The sequence below is a fragment of the Tympanuchus pallidicinctus genome, unplaced genomic scaffold (assembly GCF_026119805.1).
Source record: "Tympanuchus pallidicinctus isolate F22 unplaced genomic scaffold, pur_lepc_1.0 scaffold28, whole genome shotgun sequence".
NCBI lineage: Eukaryota > Metazoa > Chordata > Aves > Galliformes > Phasianidae > Tympanuchus > Tympanuchus pallidicinctus.
Window position 1 is genome coordinate 4731345 of NW_026294745.1, and position 12639 is coordinate 4743983.

General features: G+C 48.3%; 2 protein-coding genes and 1 long non-coding RNA gene across 7 annotated transcripts in view; 2 read left to right on the forward strand and 1 right to left on the reverse strand.

Annotated features, from left to right (window-relative positions):
- ULK1 (unc-51 like autophagy activating kinase 1) overlaps window positions 1–3759 on the forward strand; it is a 90705-nt gene extending 86946 nt beyond the window's left edge. For all 4 annotated transcript variants that reach the window (XM_052690837.1, XM_052690840.1, XM_052690838.1 and 1 more), the window contains one exon: window positions 601–3759. In XM_052690837.1, coding sequence (XP_052546797.1) covers window positions 601–656 — 56 coding nt within the window. In that variant the 3' untranslated portion in view covers window positions 657–3759. The remainder of the gene's footprint in view (window positions 1–600) is intronic.
- A 1338-nt stretch (window positions 3760–5097) lies between these two features.
- PUS1 (pseudouridine synthase 1) lies at window positions 5098–10896 on the forward strand. 2 transcript variants are annotated; one of them, XM_052690859.1, is made up of 6 exons: window positions 5098–5197; window positions 5294–5479; window positions 5916–6053; window positions 6726–6828; window positions 7102–7799; window positions 8870–10896. In XM_052690859.1, exons 1-6 carry the CDS (start codon window positions 5141–5143, stop codon window positions 8915–8917), a joined length of 1230 nt encoding a protein of 409 aa, XP_052546819.1. In that variant the 5' UTR covers window positions 5098–5140; the 3' UTR covers window positions 8918–10896. The 2 variants fall into 2 exon arrangements, with proteins under 2 accessions (XP_052546819.1, XP_052546820.1); XM_052690860.1 differs by having other exon boundaries at window positions 5100–5116.
- LOC128084613 (uncharacterized) lies at window positions 10833–12535 on the reverse strand. Its single transcript, XR_008208629.1, has 2 exons — window positions 11957–12535; window positions 10833–11848 (listed from the first exon to the last, which is right to left on the reverse strand). It is a non-coding gene; the product is annotated as an uncharacterized LOC128084613 (long non-coding RNA).
- Between the last annotated feature and the right edge of the window lie 104 nt (window positions 12536–12639).

A 12639-nucleotide genomic window follows, 5' to 3' on the forward strand; every position in this document is an offset into this window, starting at 1 on the left:
ATCTAATGAATTTCTTCTCCCAGTTGATATCCTGGTATTCCCTATTTTACCCGATGTTCCAGCTTCCTGATTGAGTTGTTCTCTGGTAGGCTGTAATGTGTATGCATTTAATTTTAGATCTCAGGTACTTGATGATATTTCTCTGAAAAGGAAAGTGATGTGAACATAGAAATAAAGCAAGTCCTCCTATTGGAGGTGTGAATTCCACCAAATATGCAGCTTTTGACAGAGTGTCAGGCGCAGAAGGTGAGAATCTGCAGTGACTGCTGGGCTGTACCATGCCTTGTATGAATTGCTGGCGGTGGATGATAGTCCTTTGGAACAGTTTGATAACACGGTCAGAACTCACAGCTCACAGCTTTCCTTCTTGGCTCTCTATTCATCTCTTTGTTCTGTCCCTTCCCAGCATGACGTCTGTGGTTGTCCTCACCTAGTCTAAATCAGTACATGGTAATGGTTCTGGACGGGCTGCTTAGCCTTGCTAAAATACAGTTGTTTTTTTGGTTCTCTTTTCCAAATCTCCTTCATATTTCGTCGTTTTTATATTGCCAGGAAAAAAAGAAGTTGATTTCTTGTGTTTTTGTTTTTTTCTTCTCTTAGGTAAACTGTGCATCGAGCGCAGGCTATCAGCTCTGCTGTCGGGGTTCTGCGCCTGATTTGAGTAATGTTCTCCACGCACCTCATCCCAGCTGATCACCTTGTTTCCAATGGCCTGTTGCTGTGGTGGAAACAATTCTGACAGCAGGACACCTGGAGGATGAACTGCTCAATGTTCCGCGTTCTGGCATTTTGGGAAGTTGTTCCACAGTCTTAGATTCTTTTGTGGGGGCTGTGTGACTGTAGAAGCACGAATGCTTCCCTGTCCAAAGGCCTGGACGAAGACGAAGCTGATGTGGAAATTTTCGCTCATCGGCAGCAGGGATGAAGGATAGCAGTCTGCTTCTTCCCAGCACTTCGAAGGATAAGACTGCTGCCTGTCCACTTGCTTAAGAACAGGGTATTCCAGTGCTGTCTCCATTGCAGGCAATGGATGTGCCTAAACTGCTGGCTTCAGTTAATGTTGGAGGCTGTCGTTCAGAAATTAAGGCCAGTTTGTGTACTTCCCCCTACCCAGCTGACAGCCGGGCACCTTCAAGCTTCCTGACAGCCCCGGGCTCCCCGCCTGTCTCCTTCATCCCGTCTCACACACGCTGAAGCCTTGGAGTGTGCGCAGAGCCGAAAGGAAGGAAGCTGCGCTTCGCCTGAGCGTGGCTGAAGTCACGGCTGCCTTCTGCAGATGCATTGAGCGAGGCTGGGAGCGGGTTGTCTGGGATGTTCAGATCTCTGTGGCTGTCGCCTGGGCTGCCTCTGTCTGCGGGTGGACAAACGGCGCAGGGAAAGAGACTGCACAGAAAGCAGGAAGGCGACAGGAAGCGTGACTTCCCTGTCTTTCTCAGAAGCCAAAACGAATCCGTTCCTCCCTTGTTCCCCGAGCTCAATGGGGTCAGCATTAAAGATTCCTGGCTGTCAGTTCAGCCCGTCAGTACATATCCACCACAAGGGAGCAGTAGCGCTGTCCTGCTTTCAGCTGTTGGCTTGAGACCCTTCCCAGAGCCCTCACCCTGAACTGAGAACACTAGCTTTGTGAATCAAAGGAGCACTTTACACACTATGGGAACTTTCAGAAGTTGACTTTGCATCACACAACAACCCAGGAACATCACGACTGTTAGGAATGCTGTTCTTTTTATTCCTTTCCTTGTTTCCTGGTTGTTTTATTGCACTACGTGTGTGCATATATTAATATGTATTCCTGAGGTTGAATATATATTGATATATATGGTTTGTGTGTAACTGTACGTATTTAACTGTACTGTATTTGTGAGTGTGAGGCACTGCGGAGTCTGTGCTGTTCCTCCTCCATACCAGGCAACGCTGACTCGCAGTCTGGCAGTACCAAGATGTTTCTGTCTGTTTGGGTTTTTATTTAAGTGTTCTTTTAAGGACAGTCAGTGTGAAGCTCCGTGCTTTTTAAGAGCTCGAGAACAGGTGTAAGATCCTACACACAATTGGAAATGGATTCTTTTTTTCTTCCTTTTTTTTTTTAAGTTTTATTTGCTGCTTCATTTTTTTTTATAAAGAAATCTGGTAGCGTTCGGTTCAATGTTCAGCATTTCTTTTCAGGAGACTCTGTAGCCAAATGTGACTGCAGGTGTGAGTGGCTCGAGTTCTGGTTGAGGCTTCGGATGCTGTGAGCAGATGTGTGAGAGGATCGCAGCTGCCTTCCGTCTGTCTGCGTGCGCATGTGTGTGTCTTAATTTATCAGTCATGGCAGTATTTTGGTAGCGCTGGGCAGAAAAGGATCTTTGAAAGCAACTCGAAACCTCAGGCTTTGTTTCAGGGGATTTAATAATACTTTGCACACGGTGGTTAAGTCCTCACTGCATTTTTTTTTTCCTCTCGATATTGGCATGTTCAGCGTTGATACTTTACAGTGGTTTCAGGAGCAACTCAATTGGCTTGAGCCGGCATCATCTTTGGCAGTGTGGATGTTTGTGATCACGGAGTAGAAATGCCAAGAAGGAAATTAAGAAACATTTTTGATTCCCCCAACCAGGGAGGCTTAGACATAGCTCACACAGTCAGTATTGGGCCTCTGCTGCATCGTGCATTCGCAGCCCGCCGCTGCCTTCTGCGGCCGCTTCTGCTTGGGCCTGGAGGAAAAAAAAGACAAGGCAAAGAAAACAACAACCGGGAGACGAGACGGCCCCCAGCCTGTGGCCAGAACGGCCGAAGAGACGCGGATCGCTTCCAAAGGGCTCGGGGTTGCGCACAGGGCTGCGCCGCAGGTGGGCACGCGCGCAGCAGGAAGGCGCTCAGCCAGGACTGCCCTGCCGTGCACGCGCCTGCTGCTGCCCTGCGCCCCCTGCAGTCCCACGCCTGCACTGATTGCTTCTAAGGAACGCAGCCCGGGTTCCGTGGTTGTGCCGCAGGTTTCGTGGTCCGTGTACGTGGCAAGCTCAGCACTAACCTTCCAGCTGTACTTAATTACTTGAATGTATCAGAATTGTCCACATTCAGTGTACACGAATATATATTGCTCCAAAAAATCGTGGTTTACAGCCCTGCAACCGAGATAGATATATGTGTGTTTGTGTATATACATACAAGCTGTGTGTGTGTGTATGCATAGTATGCACACAAACGCAAACGTGTATATATGTTTTCTCTCAATACTTGAAACTTAGCCACTGTGCTTGAATTTAAAAAATATATATATAAAAAAAGAAAAACTAGGAAAAAAAGGAAAAAAAAAAAAGAAAAAAAACCAGACAGGTGATTTATTTTGCCATCACTTTGGTGACTTTTATTTTTTATCTAAGTGCATGTAGCGTGAAACCAACTTTTTTTTGGTGGAAAATATTTATTGCTTTGTAGACAACAAGGAATGCAAAAAAAAAAAAAAAAAAGAAAAAAAAAGCAAAAGAAAATCCCCCCAACACTGTTGAAGTTGCTAGCATAGTCCTCTTGCTATTGTCATGGCTTTGTTACTGTTGCAGCGTTTGTGTGTAGCGTCTTAATAGATTTCAAGAAACCTCAGCCTAATCACACGTATCTTCAGGTTTGTGAGAGCGTATGATGATGTTCTTTATGAGGTAACGCCCGATACTTTGTCAACGTTTTTTATTTGTGTTTTGTGTGACTTTTTTTTTTTTTTTCTTTCTTGGCTTTAAATTGTACAACGCCGATTTAAGAAATAAAATTGTTTGGAAGTTGTTAGCAGGCTGTTCTCAGTATCTGTGCAGCCCATCGGCAGGGCTCTGGGTGTGCCAGGTAAGGTTTGTGCTTGGCTCAGCCTGCTTAGTGGTGAAGGGGAGGAGCGGGCAGCCACGGAGCATCCATTGAGATGAGTGAGCATCCGTCCTGCTAACGCACCTGTGTGCTGACACTGCTGGAAGGGGTCCTTGTTTTTAATGCATGCAGTGTCTTTCCCTGGGAAAACAACCCACAGCACTCCTCACAGGCAGCAGAGCAAAGGGAGAAAGCGCTGACTGGGAAGACTGAGCAACAGAACAGAATAGCAGCTCTGAACCGTGAGGCTGCAATGATTTAAAAGCCACGGTGCAAACAGCAGAGCTTTCTGCACGTTCACTGTGATGTTCTGTTGCTGCTGATGCCAGAAGAAAACAATCCCAAGCAATTCTCAGTGCGTCTGCCTTTGTTCCCACATTATATTTAGCAGCTGGAAGGACGTCAGCAGCGCTGCTCCCTGGGCAGCCAGCAGTCAGATCTTGCCTGGTGACATCAAGGAAGCAGAACTGGGCGGATGTGCTTTAAACCACGGCGATAACATCGAGTGTTCCACTTACAGATACCAACTCCTGTCTTTTTGACTCAACCTTTGCAGAACCAACATTCCTCGGCCGCCAGACCTTCTGGGCACAGCGGCAGCTCTGGATGTCACTGAATTTCTCCTTGTTCCTCATCTGCCTGTCTGAAAACACGCTGTTAAAAAAGGACTGAATGAAAACTTTCCTGTGTAGGGAGCATTCAGACCCCCTGCGAGGAATGTGCTCCGAACCCCATCTGGCAGCTCTGCGGGCTGCGTTCCAAAGTAGCACTGCTGGCAGCTCATCAGTTCCACATCGCTGCAGAACCTGAGGGCAAAACCAGACGTTCCTCCAAACGTTTCCTCCAGCTTTAGCTGCCCCGACTCCAGCTGTTGTGCTTAACTGAGTAAAACGCCGACATCCCCAGCGCTACTTGCCGGCGCCAGCGCTCTCCACGTCCCGAGGCCGGCTGCACTGCAGGCGCGGGGTCGGGCAGGGCTCAGGGCAGGGCGGCAGATCACAGAGCTCCATCTGCCCGTCTGGGAGCAGACGAAGCACGTCGCTTTGTGAGCGCTGACGTATGAGCCACTGCGTGCCCTACAGGCCGGCACCTTCCTCCAGCTAGGAGGGGTGGTGCAGCCCCCTCTACCGACACCGTGCCCGTGCCCCTTACCCTCCCTGTCTGGGGTCGTCGGCCACGAACCGCCCGGCGCTGCAGGACCTGCCGGGCACGGGCGCGCAGCAGGACGGCGCAGCCGCAGCACCGCCCCCTCCCGGCCGCCGTATCGCCGCACGCGCGGTGCTCCGTAAGTGGCGGCGGGGCCGGGCGGATGCTGGCGCTTCGCTGGGGGCTGCGCGCTGCGAGCGGAGGGTTCCGACCGCGGAACGTGCGTGGGGAGCGCGGGGGAGAGAAGGGGGGGATCCGCACCGCTGCTGCGCCGCCCCGCCGCCGCTCTGACCCGCAGCCTTCTCCGTCCGTGCAGGAGCTGCTCGCCATGGCGAAGAGGCCGAGCGGGGCCGGCGAGGGACCGGAGGAGAACGGGCAGCAGGGCAAGAGACTGAAGGGAACCGCGCATGAAGGGGATGCGGAGGAGCAGAGTAAAAGGACGCCCAAAAGGAAGATTGTGTTGTTGATGGCGTACTCGGGGAAAGGCTACCACGGCATGCAGGTACGGGGTGTGCAGGGGGAGAGGAGGAGGAGGAGACCGGGAGGACGAGGAGCCGCCGGGCGGGGCGCTGGGCTGGGCGGGCAGCCGGTGCAATGAATGGGCTTGGAACCGCAGCCGTTCCACCCCCGCAGCCGTACATCGTCGTTCTGCTTCGTGCTTTCACTTCCAGAAAACTCCACTGCAGGCAGAGGGGTCAGAAACGCCCCATCTCCTGCAGTGACAGCAAAAGCTGGAGCAGAATGTATGTATTTTCTCAAAGCGCTTTGTTGGAGCTTTGCAGAATAAGTTGGCTTTGTAGGAGCAGCAGCACCTGCCAGACAGGAGGGAAGATGCTATGAATTTCACAGTGATGTTCAATTAACAAAAGTTTTCAGTGACGTCTTTCAGAGCGGTGGCCCAGTAATTACTGCTTGTTTTATTTCTTATTTTCTCTCAGAGAAATCTGGGCTCTTCGCAGTTCAAGACCATCGAAGATGATTTGGTGTCTGCCCTCGTGCAGTCCGGCTGCATCCCAGAAAACCACGGCGAAGACATGAAGAAGATGTCGTTCCAGCGCTGTGCTCGGACAGATAAGGTACATTGCACAGGGCTGCTCACACAACGGGCTCTGCCCCTCCAGTGCTGTCAAAGCGTTGTTCAGCATGAGATCCAATAGCAAGTCTACCTGTGGTGAAGTGTTTGAAACTCCTCCCTTCATCCCCTGCTAAACTTGAGTACAAAGCAAGCATGTAGAAGCTGTGGGGTATTGGTTAGATGGCGTGTGTGAAGCTGGCGCTTTGTACTTAAGCCGTGTGTTCGCCTTTCCCTCCCATTCACCTGTTCCAGCTTCCCAGCCTGACGCTGCTCCTCTCTGCTGCTGCTGCCTGCTTGATGCGGAGCTCAGAAACTGAACTGCATCTCACTTTGTTTTTTAACCCGCCACATCAAGGTGCTGAATCTGGAGCGGGGTTCACGGCTGGCTTATGTACAAGTCAGCTTTGCTGCTGGTGCTTAACAGCAGGCAAATATAGCGGGATGTGTCCTGAAGGGGAGTGCAGCGTTCTGCTATGTAAGATTGCTGAAGTGCTCGACGGCTGTGCAGCACCAGGTGGCCTTCCAGGAGCATTCCGATTCGGGTTTCTGCCTTTGCCTCACTTCAGCCTGAAATGACCAGTGAGGAAAAAAGGAATAAATTCGTTCTTCAGCTCTTTCAGTTCTGCACGTGCTGCCGAGGTGCATAACTGTCCGTGTTTTATGATTTTTGTAGGGTGTGTCTGCAGCTGGACAGATTGTGTCGCTAAAGGTCAGGCTAATAGATGACATCTTAGAAAAGATCAATAACCATCTTCCTTCTCATATCAGAATTCTGGGTAAGGATACTGGAACGGGCAGAGAAAATCTTGACAAAGAGGAGCTTCTCCTGCGCAAAGTCTCTCCCTTTTTGTTGTAATTTTACTCAAAAGGGGTTTAGTTTTAACAAGCACCTGTGCGCTTACGCTGGTTTGAAATCGGCGTCCTATAAAATAAATTATATCTTTTGATTGCATTTTATTTAAGAAAGAACACGTCTGCTGATGTACATGAAGTCACAAGCAGGTTTGCAGCTTACTGATTCAAAAACTTGATGTCGCTTTTTAAATAAGGGCTGAAGAGAGTCACTGGGGGATTCAACTCCAAGAACAAATGCGATGCCAGAACCTACGCCTACATGCTGCCGACGTTTGCCTTTGCCCATAAAGACCACGATGTGCAGGAAGAGGCCTATCGACTCAGCAGAGAGACCCTTGAAAAGGTCAACAGCCTGCTTGCTTGCTATAAAGGAACACACAACTTCCACAACTTCACTTCTCAGAAGGGACCCAAGGACCCCAGCGCCAGGAGATACATCATGGAGATGTACTGCGGGGAGCCCTTCGTGCGGGACAACATAGAATTCGCAGTGATCAAAGTGAAAGGGCAGAGCTTCATGATGCACCAGATCAGGAAAATGATCGGACTGGTGATAGCTATTGTGAAAGGTTATGCTCCTGAGTCTGTTATAGAGCGCAGCTGGGGAGAGGAGAAAGTGGATGTGCCCAAAGCTCCGGGGCTTGGCCTGGTCTTGGAAAGAGTGCACTTTGAGAAATACAACAGACGATTTGGGAACGATGGGCTGCACGAGCCGCTGGAGTGGAAGGAGGAGGAGGAGAAGATTGCTGTTTTCAAAGAGCAGTATATCTATCCTACCATTATTAACACAGAAAGGGAGGAGAAGTCCATGATGAGCTGGCTGAGCACCCTCTCCATTCATGACTTCAACTCTTCTGCTGCTGAGATGGAAGCCAACAAGAAAAATTCAAAGGTAATGATTGAAGCCGTTATTTTTACAAAGGGAAGCTGTTAAGTTAAAAAGGCTTTTCCTGTAAGAACATTTTTGTTTTCCACCTATACTATGGAAGATGACAGTCATCTGGAGTATAAAATGTATTCTGTCACTTCACTTTTTGTCTTTTGATGATGGTGGAACAGATGATACAAAGTGTTCCTTAAGCAGGGTTTTGCGTGGGGTGGTTGAGAAGGGGAAAGGGAGCAGTGCTGCAAAACACAGGCTGGTTTGGCTGCGGTCATACACCAGCAACAGAAGTTGTGGAAACAGCACCAGCTTTTGCTTTTGGGAAGCTGTTTGAAAGACTAGTTTTGGGGTTGCAGTTTCCTAGTGGCTCAGTGCATTTCCTTGTTTTCAGGCTAATTCCCATTTTACGTAACGCTGTGGTCATGAGAAAAACTTTGTGATTGGGAGAAAATTAGGAGCTGCTGAAGTAAATCTGCTGTGTGCTCAGAATGGGTCATTAGAACAACTGCAGGTGAACTTTTGGTCAGAGGGATGGCAGTTCTTAAAGAGGATGATGGGCTGGGCTGAAGTTTCTGTGCAGTACAACTCTGAACAAAATGTCCATCTTTGCTTAATAGAATCATTAAAGTTAGCTTTACTTTATGTAGCTTAACAGTCGTGCTCTGGAGAACATCAGGTTTAATTCTGTCTGCCATTTTTGAGTATGAGAAATAGTTTAGCATACAAAGCATACAGCCTTGTTGAAAAGCACAAACAAGATACCGAAATGTCTCATTAGCCTTTTTTGGTGCTTATTTTCAGTACCAGCATTTTGTGCTACTTTTAAGTTTCCCACATAGTGCAGGTCGTAATCATGCAGCTACAAATAGAGAAGAGTTCTTCTCTTGCTGAGTGTAGTCCACTGTACAACATTTTCTTCTATCAAAAGTGTCATCTACCATCACAGGAGTTGGTTGCTTTAGATGGATCTAAGCCATGAAGTTGGGATCTTGCCCCGTTTCCTCATCCTCATGGAGGTGTTTAAATTCAGTGTCACATAAATGAAATGCTGACAAACCATTTTCCATTTTACTTTCCAGAGCAGCGATGTTGAAGGCAGTGATGGTTGTGGTGGTGATTCTGACTGAGTCAATGCGTGGTTGCACCTGGTACCCATGCAGCTCACAGCTCTCTGTCTGCAGAAAAGTGGCCTTCCTCATCTGAGAATCCAGTGAAGCAGGGGATTGCGTACCTGCAGAACAAGAAGTTGATGCCCAGGAGAAAATGAGCGGGGCAAAAAAAAATCAACCAAAAAACAGAACAGCAGGAAGAAGATGAGGGGCTGTGCCACTGACTGATCCACCTGACTGGGATACTTGAAAATAGCCTGATGAGAAAGCAGCTTTCTAAAGGATTCTTGTGACGCAAGGTGTCTTAATTGCTATTTGAATCATGTTTTTATTACGCGTTTCCCTGGAAATAGTATTTTAAATCTGTGTAATCTCTACGTGAAGATGAGATAAAGCATTTTAATACACTTTTTTGGGATTATTTTTATGAAGTTATGACTCCATGAACTTTTCTTTCCATTTTCTTCACCTTTAATTAGTCTAGTCTCTACTCATCCTGTTAAGCTTTTATTTTTTGTCACTCATGGCTTTCTTGTGAAATAATATGCATGGGACAGAAATTCATTATCATGCTAACTGCTACAAATGTTTGCTATTGAATCAACCTTTTCGTTTTCTCAAGGTTTGCAGGTCTGATCTTTTAGACCTTACCTCGTGATTCCTTGCTCAGTGAGAGATCTTAATTTTGTAACATGTAATTTTGAACCATGTACTTTAAGACAGTGCTTTTTATTTGAAAGGTGTCATCCTCCTGTTGCTGACCTCATGCCTGGGCAGGGTCTAGAATGTAGATCCACAGCTACCTAATGCAGCTGGGCATCCACTGCCTGAGGTGTTGAGATGTAAGGAGAAACACGTTTGTTAATTGCCAGGATTGCAATTCAAAGTGCGCCACCATGAAAGTTTCTGTGTTTGCTGGGGTGATTTTGCTAGATGTGGTGGTGCTGGTTGTAGTATTTCTGCTTTAAAAGGAAACTAACTAACCATCTGCTGGATTTGGGGTTGAATCAGCTTTGCATGTATGAATGGTGCTGACTTGGGCTTAATCAAGCCTGCGTTTGATTTGTATGTGTGAATTCTTAATTTCTGTCAAACTGCTAAGGATAGAGGAGGATGTGCAGTGGTATGGGGAGCACGTGCTAAGGGCTTTCTCTGGGAATCAGTTTTTATTTTTTGTGTTTTGGGAATCTCTATACTCCGGAAATCTTCCTCTCCTTTCCCCAGCTGCAGTTTGAGTCCTGTTTCTTGCTGCCAGCTCTCTCTGAAGGTGATGGAAGGAAAAGAAAAAAGCAAAAATAAACACACACACACACACAAAAAGAAAACAGTCAGTAAAGGCAGTAGCTCTCCTGCCCTCCATAACAGTAGGATCCTTTGGAAAGGGGTGGAACCAGGCTCTGAGTGTTGGGAGTTGAGTATATGTGCTCAGCAATCTTCCCTGGCTGGGTTTGTGTGGCAGCTTCTTCGTGCTCTGAAAGCTCACGTGGGACAAATCCAGGGCTGCAAGGGCTGTGGTCTTTGGTTTGATTCCACCTTGGACACAGACTGGATGTGCATGAGGAGGAGCATCAGAACTCACGGTCCGTACTGAACGTGGAGTTACTTTTTAGAGATGGCTCTGTGCTCCTCCACGCAGTGCTTACTGATGTTACAGTTCCTTGTTGTTCTGGGCCAGAGCTGCCCTCGGCAAGGATTGCCTTGTTTCACGTGGGTTTTTATTAGAGCTTTTTATCCTTACGAAGGCCTTTCTCTGTTTTATCATGGCAAACTGAGTGTTCTGAGGGACTGTGCCCAGGTTTTCTGTTACATCCTTTGCTAACTCATCCTGTGGACATAGCCTGTATTAAATCTTTTATCCAGAGCTTTTTGTCTCCTTCAATCTAAGACAAATACCTTTTTTTTCTTATAACGAAGGCACCAAAACGGACACAAGTCAAAATCATCAGGAATTTGTTTATTGTCTCTGGAGAAAATACAGAAAGGTTATTTCTTAACTCCTGCAGGTGTGTTTTTTTTTAATTTGCTGGTCTCGGTGTGCCTTCTGCAGCAAGAAGGCCGTGATTTGAGGGAAAACTGCCGTTCTTTCCCGCTACCGCCGCTCCTGGAGTTGGAAATCGGAGCGTGGCCGCTCAGCCCGCAGCCTCCATTGGAGCTGAAGTTCTCGCGCATGCGCCATGATGGCGCGCCGCCTCCCTTGGGACCGTCGGGCGCGGAGTGCCGCCACGGGCGCTGCCACCAGGGGGCGCTGCAGTCCCGCCTGGCGCTATGCCGGCCGAGCCCTGCCGTGAGCTGCGAGGCGCTTTGAGGCGGCAGAAGGGGATCCTCGCCTCGGGCCGCGGGAGGGACGATGTAGGAGTTATCGTTTGGTTTGATGCCAGTTTGGAGGAAAAAAGAAAATGCCAGAGGCTGTAAAGTAACACTGATTCGCCTATTCCGTGTTTTAACGATTTGTGGCAAAGTGTTCGCTCTCAAATGCAAGTTTTTTTAGCGTTGTAATTAAAGGTAATTGCTTTAGCGAGGTCTTGTGCAATTGTAAGAATCGGGTACCAAGGAGAACAAGCTTTCAAAGCCCAGCGGAGCACCACGGCTGGGCACAGAGGAGGTCCCTCAGCCCACAACGGGCGCTGCTGCACGGAGGCTCTCTGTGCTGCACTGAGACTGCAGGCGATGGCACTTCTTCCCCAGCCTGAGCAGGAAGGAGTGAACAGTTTCACCAAGCACTGGTAATCTGCTTCAGAGAGCTGCTGAGTGGAACAGCCGGTCGTAAATCTTCCTTTGCAGTGAAAATTTGTGTTCGGTTACACTCAGAATGCCTCGTAGCAGCTGCAGCTTTCCTGTGCCTTTAGAGATGCAGAAATGCTGTATAAATTTCTCTTCAAGGAAGAAAAGGAACGAGAAGGAATGAGGCAGATCCTCTTGGGAAGCAGAATTTGTTTTCCTAATGGCAGTCTAGAAGGAGATTTAATTAAACAGAATCAATTATTTTAGCGTTTTATGTAACATATTTAGGTTAAAGGTAGAAAGATCACAGTGGGAATTTGTGCTGCTTGTGCTCACCAGAAGCTGCAGAACGTTTACAGGCGGTAATAACAGGGCCGTGCTAAATGCATGCAGTTTTTTAGGTAACGGATATGAGCTTTTGTGCGACCTTTTCAGGGAATTCTGTCCATCTGCCATTTCTCAGGGCATCTCAATTTTGTGAAAATTCTCAATGAACTTCTCGTCGATCTCAACATCTCCAAGGACTTTTGTTCATTCCCATTGCTTGTTACGTCACACTTCTTACAGCATCTCTTGGTTCTGTACTGTGCAGTAATTTCCCTGAAGGAAAATGAAATTTTGCAGTGAGCAACAGCAGAGAAAAGGCTTGTGGTCTCCAAAATGTCTGCCCAGCTTCCAGGAGGCCCCAGATACGGACATCTTCAAGATGCACAGAGGAACCCCCGTCTCTTCTTCGTCTCCAAACTCTCCGTAGCTGTAGCTCTGTAATCGCTATTTCTCTAACATTTAAGTCCAGATGTGTTTATGAGGAGAACGCAGGAGCCCAGCCCTGCCTTGCGGCGCTGCTCTGACACCGGTTCTGCCAGCCCAGCTGTTATTGCGGTGGCAGACATCACGGACCCCCCCAACTATCACCGACCCTCCCTGGACGCACGGCTCCTCGCCCGGCCTTCACCGCAGCTCCCGCGATCCCACGCCGCGCATGCGCGAACATCGGCGCAGGCCCGGACCGCCCTCCG

Coding starts and splice junctions, on each gene's coding strand:
- PUS1 (XM_052690859.1), top strand. CDS start 5,141: ATGCTGGCGCTTCGCTGGGGGCTGCGCGCTGCGAGCGGAGGGTTCCGA. Junction 5,198..5,293: donor GAGGGTTCCGACCGCGGAAC/GTGCGTGGGGAG, acceptor CCGTCCGTGCAG/GAGCTGCTCGCCATGGCGAA. Junction 5,480..5,915: donor AAGGCTACCACGGCATGCAG/GTACGGGGTGTG, acceptor ATTTTCTCTCAG/AGAAATCTGGGCTCTTCGCA.